General features: G+C 52.1%; 9 protein-coding genes across 9 annotated transcripts; 5 read left to right on the forward strand and 4 right to left on the reverse strand.

The window, feature by feature from the left end:
• Window positions 1-1202: 1202 nt before the first annotated feature.
• J4E88_001549 (uncharacterized protein) lies at window positions 1203-2016 on the forward strand (the record flags this gene model as incomplete). Its single annotated transcript, XM_049395218.1, has 3 exons — window positions 1203-1284; window positions 1346-1841; window positions 1893-2016. The coding sequence occupies 3 exons, from the start codon at window positions 1203-1205 to the stop codon at window positions 2014-2016; spliced, it is 702 nt and encodes a 233-aa protein (XP_049259082.1).
• A 337-nt stretch (window positions 2017-2353) lies between these two features.
• On the reverse strand, window positions 2354-4015 carry J4E88_001550 (uncharacterized protein; the record flags this gene model as incomplete). The annotated part of the gene is made up of 1 exon (XM_049395219.1): window positions 2354-4015. One exon carries the CDS (start codon window positions 4013-4015, stop codon window positions 2354-2356), a length of 1662 nt encoding a protein of 553 aa, XP_049259083.1.
• A 610-nt stretch (window positions 4016-4625) lies between these two features.
• Window positions 4626-6252, reverse strand: J4E88_001551 (uncharacterized protein; the record flags this gene model as incomplete). The annotated part of the gene is made up of 5 exons (XM_049395220.1): window positions 4626-5021; window positions 5074-5333; window positions 5400-5690; window positions 5739-5837; window positions 6060-6252. 5 exons carry the CDS (start codon window positions 6250-6252, stop codon window positions 4626-4628), a joined length of 1239 nt encoding a protein of 412 aa, XP_049259084.1.
• A 308-nt stretch (window positions 6253-6560) lies between these two features.
• Window positions 6561-6985, reverse strand: J4E88_001552 (uncharacterized protein; the record flags this gene model as incomplete). Its single annotated transcript, XM_049395221.1, has 3 exons — window positions 6561-6761; window positions 6811-6891; window positions 6944-6985. The coding sequence occupies 3 exons, from the start codon at window positions 6983-6985 to the stop codon at window positions 6561-6563; spliced, it is 324 nt and encodes a 107-aa protein (XP_049259085.1).
• Window positions 6986-7552: 567 nt separating this feature from the next.
• Window positions 7553-9026, forward strand: J4E88_001553 (uncharacterized protein; the record flags this gene model as incomplete). The annotated part of the gene is made up of 2 exons (XM_049395222.1): window positions 7553-7903; window positions 7956-9026. The coding sequence occupies 2 exons, from the start codon at window positions 7553-7555 to the stop codon at window positions 9024-9026; spliced, it is 1422 nt and encodes a 473-aa protein (XP_049259086.1).
• A 564-nt stretch (window positions 9027-9590) lies between these two features.
• On the forward strand, window positions 9591-11744 carry J4E88_001554 (uncharacterized protein; the record flags this gene model as incomplete). Its single annotated transcript, XM_049395223.1, has 2 exons — window positions 9591-9861; window positions 10690-11744. The coding sequence occupies 2 exons, from the start codon at window positions 9591-9593 to the stop codon at window positions 11742-11744; spliced, it is 1326 nt and encodes a 441-aa protein (XP_049259087.1).
• A 1268-nt stretch (window positions 11745-13012) lies between these two features.
• Window positions 13013-13786, forward strand: J4E88_001555 (uncharacterized protein; the record flags this gene model as incomplete). Its single annotated transcript, XM_049395224.1, has 3 exons — window positions 13013-13016; window positions 13057-13239; window positions 13293-13786. 3 exons carry the CDS (start codon window positions 13013-13015, stop codon window positions 13784-13786), a joined length of 681 nt encoding a protein of 226 aa, XP_049259088.1.
• Window positions 13787-15173: 1387 nt separating this feature from the next.
• J4E88_001556 (uncharacterized protein) lies at window positions 15174-16929 on the forward strand (the record flags this gene model as incomplete). Its single annotated transcript, XM_049395225.1, has 5 exons — window positions 15174-15291; window positions 15343-15573; window positions 15621-15710; window positions 15766-16520; window positions 16570-16929. 5 exons carry the CDS (start codon window positions 15174-15176, stop codon window positions 16927-16929), a joined length of 1554 nt encoding a protein of 517 aa, XP_049259089.1.
• A 612-nt stretch (window positions 16930-17541) lies between these two features.
• On the reverse strand, window positions 17542-18812 carry J4E88_001557 (uncharacterized protein; the record flags this gene model as incomplete). The annotated part of the gene is made up of 4 exons (XM_049395226.1): window positions 17542-17993; window positions 18047-18229; window positions 18290-18725; window positions 18786-18812. The coding sequence occupies 4 exons, from the start codon at window positions 18810-18812 to the stop codon at window positions 17542-17544; spliced, it is 1098 nt and encodes a 365-aa protein (XP_049259090.1).
• Window positions 18813-19889: the final 1077 nt, after the last annotated feature.

Consider the following 19889-nt stretch of genomic DNA (forward strand, 5'->3'; position numbering starts at 1 on the left):
GCCTCTTCACCCGACACATAACTATTACTCGGCATACAAAGCCGCGTTGAGGCAGCGCAGATTGCGTATAGAACACTCGATCCAGGGCAAGAGCTGGGCATCTACCTCCACAGAGTATATTCGAAAAAGCTAATAAGGCTACATTGCCTCAACGTTTCACAAAATCGTGTTTCTGAAGCATGGGAGACTTTAGCGTACCTGTTCACTTTGTTCCTTATATGACGCGGAAACAGCATTCACTGCATCAATTCGAACGTCAATTCAGAACCAGAGAATACGAGGAGGGGATCGTGGAGGCCTTGGGAAGAGTTGGATCTGAAGTCACCAACGACAAACATGACAAGAAGAAGGCTTGACTCGCCATCGAGACAGCACCAAGTAGTGCAGTGCTGGCATTTGGATCCGAATGCGAGTAGCGCTCAACAAGTTTGGCAGGGCGAGCATGCAGCAGTTCGTCGCACAACCGCTTCTGGACGCATTGCGTATGGATCAAGGAGCGTATTCTGTTCACCCTATGCTCTCGCAATCTGGTTTTCGTGAGACAATCGGTTAACGGAACCTTAGCTTGCCTATAGCTTGAAGCCACAGAAACAAGCTTCACCGCGATCGCCTCTAAAAAGCAAGCGCCCGCGAATGTGGCTCGTGATTCTACGATGATCAGCTCAGGAATCGAGCGATTCGGCAGCCACGACGGATATGCTATTGGAGATCTACGTGGCTGTGACGCGCATGGGAACTGGTTTCGCATGCATGGGATTTCCAAGTCATGTTCAAGAAAAAGCATGGGGATTTTCAGTGACGTACTTGCCTGCTACGGGTTAGCACTGCGTTAGCGGTGTCACGTGCGTTGGTTCTCAGCCACCAATCACGCCTGTATCGTGGCTTGTCGTTCAAAGCCATCCAATCTCATGACGCGCCGAGAAAGCGCAAAGGCAACATGCCACTGCCGTGCATCAAGCCTAAGCAAAATCTCCGCGGTTCCAGGTTTAATTTGGATGCGGGGGACTGGTACCGAAGCTGACGGTGACGGTGAGTGACGACCGTGTCAAACGGGCAAGAGGGGCCTGGTCTTTGTGTCACATCGCTGTCACCCCATCTTCAGAGCTATAAGATAGTAGATCTTCGCGCTGCCCTCATCTTCAGCATTCAGCAGAATTCACCAATCCATCAATACCATCCACGTCGACACCCAGCATATCAACATGGTGCACGCCCAGGAGCCCATTGACGGTCCGGTCGACTACCCAGTCACCGACAAGCGCGAGCAAACAGGTCTCCTTACGCGTCAGTAACTACCCATGAACTGGATGTGAGACAAATACTGACTGCGTACACCCATCTTTAGGCTTTGTGCCGGACAAGCTCAAGAACACTTCCTTCTACCGTTGGTTCTTACGTTTCACACGCCTCCTACAATTCATCAGCTCTGTGGTCTCACTCGGCATCTTTTCTCAACGCTTATATAAGGTGTATCGCCTTGTCAACAGCGTCAAGACCTATCGCGGCATCAACGGCAGCTATGGTGCAGTTGAGGGCATTCTTGCCGCCGCCGTGCTGTATACCTTGATCACGATCCTACTTTCTTGCATCAAGAAGTCAGCGAACCCCGGCGGTCGAGTACTCCGATGGATTTGGGTACTTCTCGACCTTGCATTTGTTGGAGCATTCATCGCAGTGGCTGTGCTTACGCGACCGAACGGAGGTCTTGCTGGTGCTCGTCACTGCTACAGCCCGGAGCGTATTGCTAACGGCAATACTGGTGTTGTTACCGGCGCGACTGCGAGCCGTGATGACAGCTGTAACCTGCCGTGGGGTACCTTCATCTTGGCAATTATCAGCACGTACGTTCTCCGCTGCCCAAATCCCTGAATCATCTGCTAACTGGCTACCAGACTCCTCCATGCCATCACCGCCTCCTTCCACGAGATTAGGGACCACCGCCGAAAGGCCAGGCTCGAACACGAGAAGGCCGTTCAGCCACACACCGAGGCTGCCGCTGATGGCGTCCGCTACTAGGTTCTCAAACCGCTCGATGTTCCGTTAGAAAAAAGGCATGGGGGTTGTGAAGCACAAAGGTGTGCCCACACATATCTACCAAGTCCCACGAACAACATACACGTATACCCATAGTGCATCAGCCCAGCCCTTGATGCATTATATTCTCACGAGTTTTCACTTTAGCGAATGGCGCAACTGGGCCGGAGTTTCTGTAGTCATTGAGCGCAATAATTCTGCGTTCAACTAATGCAACACCTACCGTATATCCTACTCGAAGACGTCTATCAGATTGTGGTGCCAATTCCGAAGTAACAAGGCTAGTGACGCTGCCCATCTCGGTGACCCGCCCACCGGCCTAGAAATCGCTCAACACAGTCTTCTCAAACTCCTCCGCATACTCTTTTGCTGGGGTGATTGCTCCAAGCCAATACCCACCCCTAGCATCCTTACCAACACACATACCAATGCCCCCTGAGCTTTTGCCCCAACCGTCCACCCGTCTATCGTGACCGTTAACACTGATATACATAGGCTTTCCTCTGGTCGGCCTACTAGTCAACCCACCCTCATCACCATCATCAGAAACGACAGCAGCGCTGAAATCTGTATCAAACAACGTTGCCTTTGCCCAGTTTGAGAACACGTAGGCTGCCGGCCCCATCTGCGGATCCGACGGAGGCGTAAGGTTTTGCTGTCCGTTGCGGCTGGCACGCTGCGAAGCTTCCACCGCCTCTCTATTCGCCTGCTCAACAAGATCTTTGCGAATACGAGCCGCAACGTGACCCAACGGCATACCGACAAACTGCTGTACACTGAACGCCGAAATGATTCCACCTGTACAGTTTGCAACATATGCTTTTCCTTTTGGAATCAAGACCCCGTATTTGGATGACGAGGTGGACAGTACGTCTCGCATGCCCAAGACATTGAGGATTATGATGGGTCGAGCAGGTGGTGAGTTGAGCAGAGAGGTGTCGGAGGAAACGAGATGGCGGATTAACCAAGCTGAGAAGATGTCGCCGTCTGAGAGGAAGGGCTTTGGTGCGGAAGAGGTTGAGGTATTGTAGGTTATCTGTGAGGCGTCGAGAGATTTAAGATCGTGCATTGCTTCAGTTCGCAAGCGAGCCATGTAGGCCGCGGGCATGTAGAGCATACGGCCGTTCTGCGTTGTCGTCGGTGTAAAGAACCGAGAGTAGAGGTATGCGAGCGTCGTTCTGGGGTCTCGCAAGCTTGGAAGCCAAGTCCTGAAGTTTGAAACCACCATCCAGATCTGAGATTGCGCTTTCTCTTGCACCTGCGTAGTGCCGGCACTCATACCCTCTGCATCCCGGTCGCCCTCATCGGGAGAAGCTCCAAGCCGCATCAATGGGTCGAAATCGTAACCCCAGAACTCCGGTACATCTTCGTCTCTTCCTTCCAACACTGCCGTCCAGGCTCTTAGTAGAGTTTGTCGTCCCATCGCATCAAGAAGCGTATGTAGCCAAGTCAGGGTGACGAGTGTCGCATCCTTGAAGCTCGCTACATGTAAGCCTAACTGCGCTTCGTCTGAAAAAAGCCAGTCATCAAGGACTGAAGTATTGCCCTTCGCACTTATAACCCCACGTTGCGACTCTAGAACGCCGAAGACCTGGACACTGTCGTTACGCTCGTTTGCAGTAGGAATCTGGCAACCAAGAGGATGGTCCTTCAATTTGCAGTCATAAATCCCATGCGTGAAGTTGACTGGCGGGCGTTCTTTGGTGTACTGTGCTGGTATGTGGTATTCAAGTTTATCGTTGCTGGTATTGAGGCGCAGTCTCGCTCCCAACTTCCTCCAACCCGGTTTCTCAAGCAGCCTCCATAATGCTTCGACAAGCTTCCGCTCGTCAAGAACTTCGTCAAAACACATGGTGAATTCGACTGAAACGTTTCTGTTTTGATGCGTGTCGTCGCGGCTGTGGAGGGGTATGACGGTATCCGTGGGTATGCGAGGAGGAGCGACTCGCTGCCCAGTGAAGTAGTTCGATAGGAAGGACATGTTTAAGAAAGCGAAAGCTATCACCGGGTGCCTCAAAGAAGAAGGAGAAGGTGATTTACCGATGTCGTATCAACTTTGGCGCGGGCAGACACTTCAAATATGTGTCTTGCGTCTAAGCGACGCGAAACCAAATGCATGTGCCACAAGCGATACTTGGGTACGCCCGGGCGGTATCTCACGTGAGAGGTATCGGATAGTCGATTGCCCAGGGCTTGTAGACCTTACATCTGCACTAAACGGCGTTCAGATGTGTGCCTACTAGCAGTAGGGATGCCAATCATATGTGCCTTGGTGTAGTAAAGGGCTTGGATTAAGAAGCCTACTGGGTAGCTTCGCATTAAGGCTGACTATACGCCAAGCTTCGCATACCGGTCAGCGGGATCTCGGGAGAGTCCAATCCCCGAATTGTCGGCAAGTAGAAATATACGAAGATACGAAGGTCGTGGCGGATTAAAGAAGTCCGAGAACTTCCAGAAACCGCCTCACGGTGCGACAGTCGCCGTCGCCTGCAGCCTTGTTATAGTTTGAGAACGAAAAGCACCGGCAATATAAAATATCAAGGGGTCATCATGATCATCATAATTTCGTAAGTATCGTTGATAGAGCGGCATCAATTGCCAGGCCCTGTGAAATTGCCAATGAACACCACCAAGATAGCACAATAGGCTGCCGATGCCGCAAACAGTTCGTGTCTCGCCGCTTTTGTCAGCAGACTCATTGCAGCGCTGAAAAGTAGTGTGAATACGATCAACACTCCCACAGCGTTGAACGTGTCTCTACTGTCAATATCCACTTGGCTGGTAGTGGACGTGTTGCCTGATGCATCCGTTACCACATGTGCAGCAGTGTTGGTCAACTGGTACATGGTGATGACGGGAACGACAAGGAGACAGAATATGACGAATGTGATGAGCATGTTGACAACTTTGTCGATGCGGGAGCTGCTGTAGAGGGAGACGTAAGGGTCTGTTGTCTTCTCCTGAGCTTCTGGGGTACGGAAGTACTTCTAATGGCTCGTTAGTATGACTGCCCATAGTATCACTCTCTCTTCTACTTACTTGTAGTGGAAGTTTATTGGTTCGAAAGACCTTTTGCAGGAGTATGTCGGTTTGGCCGATAAGACTCTCGACACCGCCGTCGAAGGTCGCCCACTCACGACCATTGTGCAAGGATACAATGTCTTCTTTGCTGCGAATGGCTTCCATCTCAGCGTCCATGAGCGGCTTTCTGTTGTAACAGTAGCGTCGCACACTACGGTAATTTCGATCTGATGGCTTCTGGAAGGAACCCACTGTCCTTGCCTTGATGAGGACATCATCTATGCAGCAGTTAGTCGTTGACTGATGGGCTTACATCTACGATGAGCTACTATAGGAATGCATACCATATTCCATTAGCTTGGCTTTGATTTCTCGCAGTACAACTCGTCGGCTGCGAGGCGCCCCCTCGCCATCAGGCTGGGTTTTGTCGAAATCCCTCGACATCAAACGAGTGCGGTCTTCGTCGTGGTCATCCCAGTCAATCTCGTCCAGCTCCTGTTCTAGTGATGTGATCTCATCCTGCAAATCAAGGAGGATACGTGAGTGAAGATATGAGAAGGCGCGATAAAGTGAGAAGTTTTGTTCACTCGATTGGAATGCTGCAAGTTTTGGGAAGCCATTGGGAGTTTTTTCCACTGACTTTCATGAGTGCTTAGTCGGACTCAGTTGTGATAATAACTCACAAGTTCGCGTGACGTTCTCAGTCACATATTCGGCCTCAGGCTCGGAGCGAAAAGGGACTGTGATTCGTCGCAAGAAATTCGGTCGCTTCTTTTCGTTCTCTGGAGATTTGTTAGTCTTTGATGACTCACAGTAAGTTTCCAGCTGCCGATGCAATCAACTTGATATGGCATCTCATGGCCACCGTATCGGGCACGCGTAAGCTGACGGTGGCAAGCTCCTTCAGGCAGGAGCTTTGCGTCGCTGACCTTACCTTTCTGGCCCCATACATAGCGGGGTCAGTTTGTTTTGGGGGCCAAAAAGGATCTTGTGGGATCGCTTACCAGGCTGTGCGCTCTCAACGTCAACTGAGTCTCTCCGCGTTGGGGGCTGAATGGTAGAATGGCTATCTTCAGCACCCTCAATAAAGTCCCCCGTTAAGGTCGCGTCGGTATTTGTGGGAGACACTGGCGATACTGGCGATTGAGGTGTCTTATCGGTGAAAGTATCCCCGGTCATGGTACGAAGAGGGGCCATGGTGATGCAAGAAGGAAGGCGCGGCCCGCACACAAGCGAAGAAGCGTGAAGAAGAAGACGGGAACCTTCGAATACCAGCAATGATCGATCAGGTGAACATTAAAAGTTAGCTGTCTGTGGCTCAACAAACTGTGGCAAGAACGCAGTGTATGTAGTATTGAAGACATGAAATTGAGGGGCGCGATCGCCGTATCCGTAAGACTCAGCCCCAACGCCTTAGACTCCCCTTGCACAATTGGCTGTGCGCATCTGAATCACAGCTGCCTGGTGATTTCCGGTGAGCTCAGCCTCAGGCAATGTAGCACAGCTCAGCTGCGAGGCTTCAGATCCTTCTCGCGGGTCCAGCCACTTGCCATCTCCAGGGAATAGACCTCCCGGAGTTGATACTCATGGTATCCCTTGGCACGGTTGAATTTGCGGTCGTAAACGGTGAAGACGCCTGTCGTTCGTTCGCCATTTGCAAACACTGGTTTGCGCACAACTTCGCCCTTGCTGAAGCGCGCGACTGGCTGAGACAAAGTTAGAGTGTACCGCCTGAACCTTTGGAGAAAGACTTACTTCAGCAGCGTTCGGGTCAGGGTTTACACTCGCTTTGGTCTGGGGAGCTGCATCTTCCGGTGCGGCGTCCACGTATTCGTTCTGTGGCTAACAGTCAGCCGTGGAGCGGGAACCACGCAGCGTGGGATCTAACCTCGACTGCCTGAAGAGGCTGTTCATCAAATGTGGTAGCCATGGTGATTGAGTAGTTGGGAAGTGAGGCAGGGAGCCTTGTGGATGATGCCCTGAAGTATGGTAGCAGCGTCTGCTATTATAGAAGTCCTTGTTGCTGGCCTCTCGACAGTTTGCCTACTGCAGCCCCAGGCAACAGAGGGTTGTGACCGGTACAGATTATGGTTGGGGGCCCATATTGCCTGCACAGCCGCGGCTTAGCCATGTTGCATGCAGATGATTGCATCGGTATACATCGCATGACAGTGCACTCTGCGGGTACAGCTGTGGTGAGCTCATGTCATCGCGCCAGACCTCTGGCCATAAGCGGTAAATGCAGGCAGTCAATCCTGGCAGGGTGGTTCTTTGTAATTGGGGGTGGTGGAGGCTCAGCTTTGGACCCCAACGCTCGGTGATGAAGTTGGCGGAGCGCTGATTGGCGGGGCGAGGCTGCATCTGCCATCTCCGCACTCGTCGAGCCGTGGTGCATGTCCCACCAATATGGGGGCTGAAAGCTGCAGCGAACTATGGCACTCATTATGGCCCGTCGCCGCGAACGTCGAGCCCCGCAGGTTCACAGCTCTTCTACCCAATGGCTCTTTCCTCAAGCGCAACGGCGCATGCCATGGACGCGATGGCGACTGAAATAACCTCGCACGTTGCGAATCCCTACCCAAACAAAGTCATCCATGCCGACATACGGATACAATCGATTGACGACGAGTCGGGACCGAGCGGCCCAGCTATTCAGAGCGACGAGCGCATAGGGGAGAGCAAACCAAGCATAGCAGATGTCGTCTACCAGGAAAAGGCCGCTGATATGCGGGAATGCTGGTCCAAAGCTATCGCCAAGAACATGGACCTGCCCGAGGGCTACTCCAGCGCTGCCGTGTTGATAATCAGGTGGGCAGATGCGCTGGACGACCTTAAGACCGGAGTAGAGGTATGTTGTACCCAGAAAACGCGTTGGGCGCACCTCGTCTGACCAGAACTAGGCTCGAGAACTCAACACCCTCTTCCGCGAACGCTATCACTACAAGTCAAACATCGTCGAGCTCGACGTCCAAACAAAACCTCAACATCAGCTCGAAAGCTCCGTTATCAACTTCATACGCGACAACGATGGACCGGAAAATCTGCTCATCGTATACTACACAGGGCACGGCGATTACAGCGAGGAGAGAAAGTGCTTGGAGCTCACGGGCAGCCTCAGGCCCAACAATGTACTGCTCGGCAGAGGATTCCGGAAGAACGCCCGTGCGAACTGGACCAAAGCAGAGGACCGGCTACGCAGCGAAGATGTGGAGAGCGATGTCTTGACCATCCTAGACACCTGCTATGCGAGCAACTTTGCCAAGTCTGGCAGAGAAGGCCAAAAGAAGTTTGAGCTCCTCAGCGCTTGCGCAATTGATCAATTGGCCGAGCCCCCTGGTGACAAGTCATATACCCGTGCGCTCATTGACGCTTTGAAAGAACTCCACACGACAGACACGGAGGGAGCAATATCGACCTTTCGTCTACATCAGCGCATCAACATGGACGAACGACGCAAAGATACACCCTCGCAAATATGGTCTCGCGGCAAAAGCACACAGCACAGTGACCAACATATCGTCTTGGCTCCGCTCAAGCTAGGAACGGTCAACACGTCTAACTGGCGGCCCAAGCCAAAAGGCTATTTGACGCTGCGATTCGGTTTACGGGACTCGACACTGAGCCCAGAGCAGATCGACTTCATGACCAAGAATCTCGCCAAAGCCTTCGGCAACAAGGCACTGGTAGGTCTCAGAAGGGTCGATTGGGTAGACATCGAGCTTGCTCCACCCACGACGGACTTTGAGCGTGTAACGTTCACCTATCGCGCCATAGCACAGTGGAGGAGAGTTGTTGAGAAGAACAAAAGGATGAGAGGTTCTCCGCTTGTTCCGAAGACTGGTTCGGTGGGTGCGTCACAGAAGCGCACAAACGAAGATGCAGATGATCTTCCGGAAGCGAAGCGCCGGTACCTAGACACCTCGCAGCCTCCTCCTTCACCACCTGTCTCGGAATCTTCGCGCATTGACTAAACCATGTGTAGGGAGCCTTTCTTTCCTTTGGACCGACGATGACTATCAGCGACGCATTTTGCTTGTTTCTAGAATACCCATCCATTGGCTCAATCGGCACGCTTTTCTTTCTATCCTTAACTAAACCATACTCTATTTGTTTCTCGCTCCCATCGAAGCTCTATGTATCTAATGTATTCGCAACTCAGATTGCACTTGGTTCGTTGCGGCCAAGCATTTCCATCGGCTTCTACTCGGAGGTTGCCCAAACAGGTGGCGCCACTTTTTGGTCTCACCACCATCATCATATTAAGCTTCGACAATACAGTATGATAGCGCTGGATACGTAGCACAATACAGAGAACTACATCGAAGATTCTCATCTACCCTGGTTGCTGCGTGATACCTTGATCATCACGTTCCGCTGATCATTTGCAGTGTGATATAAAGTCGAAGTTTCCCTACGAGGATACGCGCACATCATCATCATTCAAATCATCACTTCGACCTATAAGTCACCATCGCAGCTTAAGCCTCTTCGGCGTTGGCCAGCAACCACTCTAGTCATCAGCATACTACCATCCAATGGCTGCACCCAGCACAACCGCCGCTACCATCCTGACACCGGACCGACACAACCTCACCATCGGTCATTGTCGCGCGCAACGACAGGCACTCTATTCACATACCGACCTTGGTACACCTACGTTGCTACAGCAGAGGCCGAAACCCATCATCTTTACCCCACGGGCAAGTGAGGATGAGTGGACGGAAAGTCAAGAAGAACTCGAGCGCTGGGGTATGGGAGCCACCAAGACAACCAAACCGGAGTCTAGTAAAGCCACAATACCAAGCCGTATGCAAGGACGGGGTTTGGAGTACGGGGAAGTGATGGGATTCTGTTAGTCCAGAGGAGGAAGAAGAAAAAACAAATAAGGAATGTTGTTAAGATGTCATCATGGCAATCGATTGTTTCTATTATCTCTCTATATCGGCCTCTCTCCTACTACTCTTGCTAACTAGTGCTTCGGTTCTGCTTCGCGCACTGCACCTGTTACACTTCCCTCCAGCGCGCATACCCCTAGCGCGCTCACTTTTTGACATCGCAATCTATTATCTTAACCATCTCGCGATGTTGGCCTCCCTTCTACTACTCATACCAACTAGTATGTCGCTCCTACTTCGCGCACTGCAGTGGCTACAACCAACTCCAGCGCGCTCGCTCTTCCCCAGAAAGACGTCTTACACCCGCCGCCTAGCTACGTCAAGCTCGCTCCTGCTATGCTTGCTAGGCGGCGAAGCCACTTTTCTTCAACACTATTCGTCCCTCCTTACCTCTGTCAAACGTCCTCGCGCCGCTACATTACCCTGTTTTACCCCCTCACTTGTAACATCACCTCGGTGTGGCTACATACTGTCAACGCTCAGGCTGCCAAAGGTTCACGCGCCGTTACACGCTCCTGCTTTACTCCCTCACTTGCAGCGTCGCTTCAGTGTGGCTGCGTACTGTCAACACTCAGGCTGCCAAAGGTCCACGCGCCGCTACACCCCCATACTCTGCCAGGTTAGGAGTGTCTACTGTGGCCAAAAGAAAGATCCAACGTGACCCATACAAGTAAAAAAGTATAGACAGCTACGTCTTGCGCAACACCCAGCCCAGTCTTACTTAGACTACACCAAAGAGTAAGGAAGGCGTCCCCGCCCAACCACCCAAGCCCATCAAGACTCAGCGGAAACGGCGACGAGAAGACGACGAGGACACGGATGCGGCGCGGCCCCCCGCACAGGACACCAGGCTTACGAGAAGCGCCAAAAAAGCGACTACATGCAGGGTCAACCAGTCGACACGCAGATGAAGATGATGCTAGCCTGCACGAGTCCTACATAGCAGGAGCAACAGACGATGACACAGGTAGTGTTTTTGAGTCAGAGAACTACAGCGATCCCGAGGGCGACGAAGAGGATATGTTCATGAGTTCAGACGACAACGAGGATGAGGCCAGCCAGCCTGACGAAGACAACGAGGAAGAGGCCAACCAGCCTGATGAAGACAACGAGGAAGAGGCCAACCAGCCTGATGAAGACAACGAGGACGATGCCGACCAGCCTGACGAAGACAACGAGGACGAGGACAGCCAGTTTGACGATGTCGACCAGACCGACGACGATGCCGACATCCACCACGCGGACGATGATGACATGAGGGAGGCACAGTACTCCCTCAACATTCCACTGCGCGACAAGGACCTGTTCAACATTGATGTTACCTCCAATGAGGTTACATCTATGGTGGAGAAAGTGTTACCTGCACTGTCATCAAGAAAGATGAAGAATTTCTACAGGACTATCGCCGGCCATCTTGAGAAGTCTCCTCCATTTAGGATCCCGGCGCGCTCTCGACACCCTACAACCTGGTCGTTAGTTAACCCTGACTTCGATTTACTATGGAAACACGCGGTCGACGGCGAGCGGGCTCTAGACCTCGGTGACGCAAGTCTATTACCTAAATGGCTTAACATGTCAGAAGACGGTCTTGTAAAGCCAGTTAGATCGTTCACCGACACGCTACTACTGATATCCAGCTACCCGACAGCATCAGACGAAGGGAGTGTGCACAACCGCTACGGCACTGTTGATGATATGAGTAACGTTTTTATGTGGATGCTATATGCAAAATTCGGATTCCACGTCGCGGACATACGATCTCATGGGGTTATGCACATTGACATCATGGCTTGATGCCTCGGCCAGAATCTGATACCAGGATCTGATGGAGACAAGCTCTTTCAAATCACACTCATTAAACCACTCTGGCACAGTGTCGTATGCTGGTATTAATAAAGTACAATAAATTATTCAAAATTATCTAGGTAGAGCGGGATATGTGTAGCTACTATGCTAACTAGATGAGATTCAGGGATGTTCATAACGAGTAGGGCTAGTGTGTGATCATCTAGACAATCGGATAACTTTCAGATCTAAAATTCTGTAGTCCCCGCCTCATGCCACTGAATGAGAGGATCCTGGGGAAGATAGCTTAACCCCAATGAGCCGGATAAAGGTTCTATTATAACTACTCTATGCCACTTATTAAAAGTATCCTAGAGAAGATACCTAACCCCTGATACGCTGGATTAGAGCTATGTCGCGACTGTCTTATGCCACTTACTAAGAAGACGCGGGGAGGATAGTTGGCTATTGATAATGCGCTGGGTGTGGGTGCTTTCGTGACTGCCTCATGCCAGTCACCCAGGAGACGCGGGGAAGATAGTTGGCCATCAATGATGCGCTGGGTATAGGTTCTTTCGTGACTGCCTCATGCGACTCACCCAGGAGACGCGGGGAAGATGGTTGGCCATCGATGATGCGCTGGATGTGGGTCCCTTACCAACTGCCTCATGCCTCTCACGACTGCCTCATTTCACTCGCTTCTGGCACACAGCACTCAGGGTATGTGATATTCAAATCTCTCGTGCTTTGAGCGTTTTCTATCTGTCCTTTACGTTTTCCATCTGTCCTTTACGTGTGCCAGTAAACGCATTGCATCCTCAAGACCTCGATTACCTTGCCGCCACCGCGCTCATCCAACAAAGAAAACTCCCCACCTGCGAAGAGACCCAAGAATACAGTACTGTCGGCAGCAGCCTCAAGAGCTCGCAACGCGCCTTTGACTGGAGCACTGTCGGAATTACCGTCCCAACTACCTGAACCGCCACCAGGACACCAGACAGCGCGGACTCGATCATCAACAACGAAAGCAAAACGACCCCCTGCGTTTACGGTATTCACCAACAACACCGGAGCGACAGAGCAGATACTTGACGACGCGGATCCCACAACTAGCATCATTGACGAATGCACGATACCTGACATCGTTGACTGATGCTCCCTAACAGATGACGACCTGTTCAGTGAGCTAACCGCCGACGAAATCCGCAAATTGGTAGAACGATTGTTGCCAGACCTCCAAGAAGATGGTAAGCTCTACTCTACAGCACGTAAAGCGCATGTGTACTAACTTTACCAGGAGTTCAAGAGTTCCTTGCGACAGTCTATGACCACGCATGCACATCGCCGCCTTTCGTTATACCCCGCCGAGAGCGACATCCGTCCACCTGGCCGCTTACGTATCCGGACATGGACTTCGCATGGGGACAGGCAGTGGAGGGCGAACATGCTATTGAGCTCCCGGAGACAATGGACAACTGGATTGACATGAGCGAGAGCAATTTGGGTAAGTTGTTAACGTGAAGTTAGATAGCCTCCAAGCTAATTACGCTCACGCAGTTAAACCTACTGGAAGCCTCCGCGATACCCTTCTCATTGTCAGTTCATACCCCACTGCCAAGGAGGATAGCACCGTGCATCGATCGTATGGTACCACCCTAGACATTTCAAACGAGTCGATGTTTATGCTATACGCCAAGCTTGGCCACAACGTATCCTCGATCAGAAACCACGGCGCCCTCCACTTGGACGTATTCCCCAGGCGAGTTAACCGAAACCTTGCGCTCGGTCTAGGGAATATCGTCGACCAGGTCCCGACCAATCTAGGTATGTATTGGAAACTCGTGGTCCGTCAGCTCATTGAGTTGTCGCATTCCAAGCTTGCTCTCCTCGTCGGATCCGCAGGCGTCGCCACGTACGTCGACTATCTCAAACAAAAGAACATCCGCCATCAGATATTGCCATCGAACAGAAGCGTGCAAGGCTACCAGAAAGAGATTCATCATGGAGTAGAACAGGTTGCAGATGGAGAGAGAAGCGCAAAAGAAGATTGAAGGTGAGGCTCCAAAACGGCGAAAGGATGGCAGAATGCCGAAGAGCCTACAGTAAGCTACATCCGTTGTACCTAGGACTGCGACGAGTATCTATTCCCAAGTGCCTATACTATCAACTAAGGTTGTTTGATCCATAAGGTATGTCACGCGGCAGCATTCAGAGAGAGGTAAAGAGGTAGCAGAAAATCCGGCTGCGGTCTGTTGATACAGCTGTCTGGCGCCTACGTATTCTTGTAGCATAGCACATTGGCTGTATTTTGGCACGTGTATTCTGCAAACTACAATTTCGGCGCCCTCACTTGTAGCACTTCATCAGAACAATCGCCATTTCGTGTTGCTGCACTTTGTGATTCGGTGTTCTCTTATGTCGCGGAAAACGTAGAGCAGGGTCTAGAGAGACGCGTCGAAGTGTTCAGACGGCAGCTTGTTGGTAAGGGTTTCTCCCACGTGTTGCACTTACCAGTCACATTTCTCTTCATATAACAGTGCAGTCGTGTTACGCGCATACAACCTTGAGCGGGATCTTCTTTCTTTTCCATAGAGCTCAATACAACTTCGCATACCTGGGCAACAGTTCCCTGACCGCGCTCTGTTGCTCTGCTCTGCATTAACATCTCACCGTAATACGTAGGTACCTTTGAGATGAAGTAATTATCAGCCAGTTCGTGTCATTTTGGAGCGCAATAGGTAGGTATAGTGAAACTCATTTGCGTGTAGCATCGAAATGTGTCTGACCTGCGCGAGCAGCCGCATCCCGCTGAAGCTCCCTAAGTTCGCCAACGAGAATACAGACAACGTTCCTTTCCCGCCCAAGTTTGTCGCTCCCGTGCGCCCTCTTACACCCCCACTCCCGCTATTGCGACCCTCTCTGCCCTTCACACCTCCTCCGCCTTCGCCTCCACTTTCGCTGTCATCAACCCTGACTAAGCTTTTTCTTGTTCTACAAGTTGAAGATGCAGACCCCAAAGAGCAAGGGAAAGGCCCTGAAGCGGAGGAAATAACGAAAAAGGGAGGAGTGAGTAAGTTTTGAAATCGCGAGATATACTGTAGAGGGTAGGCCTGTAATCACAATCGAAGGATACACGGGTTGAATACAAGAAGTGGGACTTGGGAGGATTACATCAAAGTTGCAGTGTGATGGTAATGTCTTCTCATCGGGCTCGGCACGATGCGTGGGCGGGAGATCCGCTAGCGGCGCACTGCTGATTGGTTTCATGCAGGTCCGCTTCAACCCCAGAAATAACTCCCCAAGCCGCGCATCGTGAGCGCCGCTGCCACCAAAGTGTTGCGCCCGTGCTGCTGGCGAGCGCTTCCGATAACCTTCTAATCCTGCACTATGTAGAGCGCGAGCACGTCTATTATACCAAGGCTCGAAACCTCCGGCACCATGGACACGATCGCAGTGGCCCCCAAGGCGTCGGCGCTGGCGTCGCCCAAGATTGTTAAGAATGCAAAGGGCAACATTGTGCCGAGCAGCCAGATGGCGCATATCGCGTATGGATGCGGTAAGCGCTCTGCCATTCAGACTGTCAGAGGAGGCTGCTAACACATGGCAGAGCACATGGGCGAGATGTTCGAGAAGGCGCGCAAGCAGACGCTCCAGCACTACCGGGCCATCCTCCAGAATATCCACGAGAAACCGAGCATAATAGCGCAGACGTACACTGCGCCGGCGGATGCGCGCAACGTTGTGTCGCTGAGGCCGCTGTACCTGTGCCTGCAGTGCCCGAGCATCATGACCGAGGTGGATCGCGATTTGCACTTCGAGACCAAGTCGCACTGTTTCTGTGGGTTAGACAATGCCCTAGGAATACAAAGGGCTAACAGGAAGCAGCTGTCGAGTCACGAGACGGCAACATATACTGTGGCAATTGCCAGGACTTCATCTACGACGAGACGTTGGACGTGCTGAGAGTACAGAAGGGTGTGTGGCGGTATTCTCATGCTTGAAAGAATCAGATTGGCTGACTACAATACAGGCAAGAAGCGAAAGTACGAAGACAACACCACGACCGAAGACCACAAGCTCGTAATCAGCAACTCGACCTTCCTCCCCTGCCGCGCGATAGGCCTGCGTGGGCTCTATAATATGGGCCAGACATGCTTCATGAGCGTCATCCTACAAACCCTCGTCCACAACCCGTTCATACGAAACTTCTATCTTTCCGAAGGTCATAAGCAGACAGAGTGCGAGAGGGACTCATGTGTGAGCTGTGCGCTGGACGAGATGTTTGTCGAATTCCACTCAGCTGAGAAGACAGAGGGCTTTGGCGCCGTCAGCATGCTCATGGGCAGCTGGCTGGCGGGGGAAGCTCTCGCAGGATACCAGCAGCAGGATGCGCACGAGTACATGCAGTTCATACTCAACACGCTGCACCAGGCGAACGGCGGATCGACAGACGACTCGGAGGATTGCAAGTGCGTGGTACATCAGGCCTTCTGCGGGAAGCTCTCAAGTACGGTGACATGCGACAATTGTCGCAATGTGACCACGGCGCAAGACCCGTATATGGACCTTAGTTTGGACGTGCGGATACAAGGCAAGAAACGGAAGATCAAGGAAGAAAAGGGTGAAGAGACACCTTTGGATTTGAGGGACTGTCTCGAACGCTTCACGGTGAAGGAGAAGCTGGGCTCAGCAGAGTACACATGTCGAAATTGCGACAGTCCGCAGAATGCGACCAAGCAGCTGAGCATCAAGAGGTTACCACCGGTTCTCTCCATCCACCTCAAGGTAAGTACCAAGAGCCGTCCGCAGCGTCTCTATACTGACAATTACTCAGCGCTTCGAGCACACCAAATCCACGTCCTCCAAGATCGAAACCCCCGTTCGCTTCCCTGTCAAGCTAGACATATATCCCTACACGACCTCCCACAAAGCCGCCATGCGCGCCGTGAAGACCTCCGGCGCACCGCTCTCGAACCACAACGTCAACAGCCCGGCGAACGCCCTCGTATACGAACTAAGCAGTGTCATCGTGCACAAGGGCAAAATCGACTCTGGACACTACGTCAGTTACAGCAGGGAGGGTAACGACTGGTTCATGTTCGACGACAGCAAGGTGGTGCTGGTCAGCGAGGCAGAGGTCCTTGCTGCAGAGGCCTATCTGCTATTCTACATGGTTGGCGGACTAGAGGTGTAAGAGCCTCCTTGAAAGAAGGTGGAGTTCCGGCAGTTTGGTGTACAGTATCTCTGCTCGGGCATGTTACAGGCCCATGAGCTGCATGATTGGCGTTTAGAGGGCACTCCGGCGTTTGTGAGGGCAGTTGAGACGCCCTCTTTCTCTTGGTATTATCTGGCATACGGGCTTCAACGTTATCACTTTCTCAATACATTACAATTCTTCTTCAACAAACTTCCATCAGCGTCACTACACAGTAAATCGCCCTGACTTTCTTCGAACGCTTTGGTGTTCATCATCCCCATTCCTAAACAGGCCGTCCGCCCGATTCATGCTATCACAACCTCTCCACTCGGGAAACTTTGCCGCGGCCAATACCGCCGCACACACACAAACGCGCCGTTTCAACGCACACTTCGTAGGGCAAAAAGCGATCTGAGCAGTAGCTATTTTCACCGCAAGCAGGCACAGCCGGTGGCTTTACACCGCTCATCACAGCCTCTTGCAGCAGCCACCCCACTCATGCAATATATCTGCTATCGTTCAATGATTCAGTACTTCGTTGACTACATATATTAAGGTATCGCTGCCTCCAAAGCTACCATTTGAGTTTATTATTTTTCACTTCGTGTACTAATTGAACGGCGATTTCGCCTTTGTCGAACTCGAAGAAATATTGCTTCGTGAGCTGGAATCCTCAAACATGGTTTCGATCTGGGTATTAACCGTTATCCCCTTCCCGCTCACAAACTGCTCGACGCCACCTATTTGATCCGACGGCGGATCTGTGAAGAGCGAGTCTTCTGATCCGTTTGCTCGATTCCGGGTATCGTGCGTGGAGTGCAGACCACCGGAGATCTGATTCGAGGCCGTCAGACGGTTTCCGCTGGCTTTTCGCCGCGCGGACGAGAGTTCGTAGTGGCGGCCGTAGCTGTTGGCGGAGTCTTTGGTAGTGTTGTTTGTGCCGAGGATCATGGAGCGGAGCGCGGGGAGACAGGTGGCGATTATGGCGATGGCTGTTTCGATCATGGAGACGGTGCACGTTAGCATCGTTTCGTTCCTGTGCGAGTAGTAGGCTCGGACGACTGGCGATATGTTAGTCTGGTTCCAGTTCATCTCGAATCTGATGGGAACGTACTGCTGGCAATAACCACGAAGAAACCCAAGGCGAAGATTCCGGCTACACCGAGCTTTTGCTTCAGCTTCATCTGCAGCCGGGAGACCATGGTTATGGGCAGGCAGATGATGAACACGTCGGTTGCGATGTTGAAGCAAATGGTGATCCAATAGTTGATCTCGGCGGCTTTGGGACTGCATTGATCTGCGCATGGTCAGTCTCCACCGTTCGCATACATGTGGGTCAGGGTTTGCTTTTGCTCACAGGCTGGGTTATTCGACCATCGCTTGTCGTGGGGGAAGCACTGAAAGATGATGTCGAAAAAAATGACGAGGTAGGTGACAGCTAATCCGGCAAGCGTGAAGTTATACACAAGGACCAGACGGGAGCCGGGAGCAGCCAGGCTTTTGTAAAAGAAGACCAGGGCAAACTTGATCGCCCATAGTGAGGAAACGTAGAGCGTCGATCCGGGGATGATCATCTGCATTATGCCCTTGAAGTTTTCTGGGGTTATTGACGCCATGTCGCCCAGCCCTAGGTTCCACATGTGCTGCTGGATGATGAGGTCTCCGATCAGACATGTCAGAGAGAGTAGGATCAGATAGTCGTCAATTCCGAGGTTGCCCAGTCTCGACCATCGCGCATACATGCGTAGCGCGACAAAAGGCACCGTGGCTACGGTACAGATATACCATGACACCTGTCAACTGAATCAGCACTGCATACAATATACGAAGCATGCAGGAAGAGGAGGACTTACCACCTGCCCGAGCTCACTGTCCACCATGTTGCTTTGCTTGTGTGGCTGTCACCGAGAAAAAGGCCGTGAGGAGTTCGAGCCTGCTCGCTCCACTCTAGTTGGAGATCCAAGAACAGTGTGTGGAGAGTGTGACGAGGGTGAGTAGAACGTCGATTGACAGCGGGGCTGCCGCAACAAGTACCATTTTTCTCTACTCCACGGGCAAACGACCCCCTAAAGTAACTTTACAGGATGTTGCGGGTTGTGCAACTAGCATGCCGTCCCGTAGCGTTGTGGCATGATAGCATCAGGGGACCTCCCAAAGCCCAACCAACCGTAAGCTGGCAAGCATCTGAGAGGTCTCGGCCGCTAGAGTCGGTAGCCAAAATTGAGCTGCGAAACCCTTCTACGGCCGCTACTGAGTGGCAACGTTTTCATGCGTTAGAGCAGGTTCAGCTACGCTGGTTGGAAGAATCTGACTCGAGACGACAAAACTACATGTATAGCATCGTGTCCGCCGAACGGGGCAGTGGGAAACCATACGCCACTGCTCGCATGTGAAGAGACTACCGAGTAATGGATGGCAAAAAATCGTCGTTGGCCTCGGGGTCATGGGTGCGAGGATGAGAAGGGTTGTGCTCAGATCCGTATCGAGGTTCCATGGTTCGGTCCGATGAGGATGCAAGCATCCTAGCTCGCATGGCGATGAACGACAGGGAGCACCGGTCTGGAAGGCGAGAACTAGACACATGGCGCACGAGGCCGACAGGTTCTACCTTGGTACCGTCACCTTCTAGCGCTTTTGGTGTCTCAGCCGGGCTTCTAGCATGGATGCCGCACGGTAGCTGCGATTGGTTCGACTCGCTTAGCTTTCCAATTTTGCGGTCCCTGAATCTGATCGGACCTCGGATCCTGCGGAATCTGCAGAGACGGAGATGAAAATGCCCTATTTTCCCTCGCGGCTCCTTCAGGCTCCACGCCGGGCAATCTTCGGCAGTTGGACGTTACATGGTGTTGCTGTGCTGTTGGCGGCGAGAACTCGTTCCAGCTGGTGGCAGCCCGCCAAAGTGGTGCCCTATATAGCCATGTGTAAGCCCAAACACGATCTACAGCCTCCCGCCAAAC

This window comes from Alternaria novae-zelandiae (genome assembly GCF_023758075.1).
Source record: "Alternaria novae-zelandiae strain BMP 2774 chromosome Unknown scaffold_2, whole genome shotgun sequence".
NCBI lineage: Eukaryota > Fungi > Ascomycota > Dothideomycetes > Pleosporales > Pleosporaceae > Alternaria > Alternaria novae-zelandiae.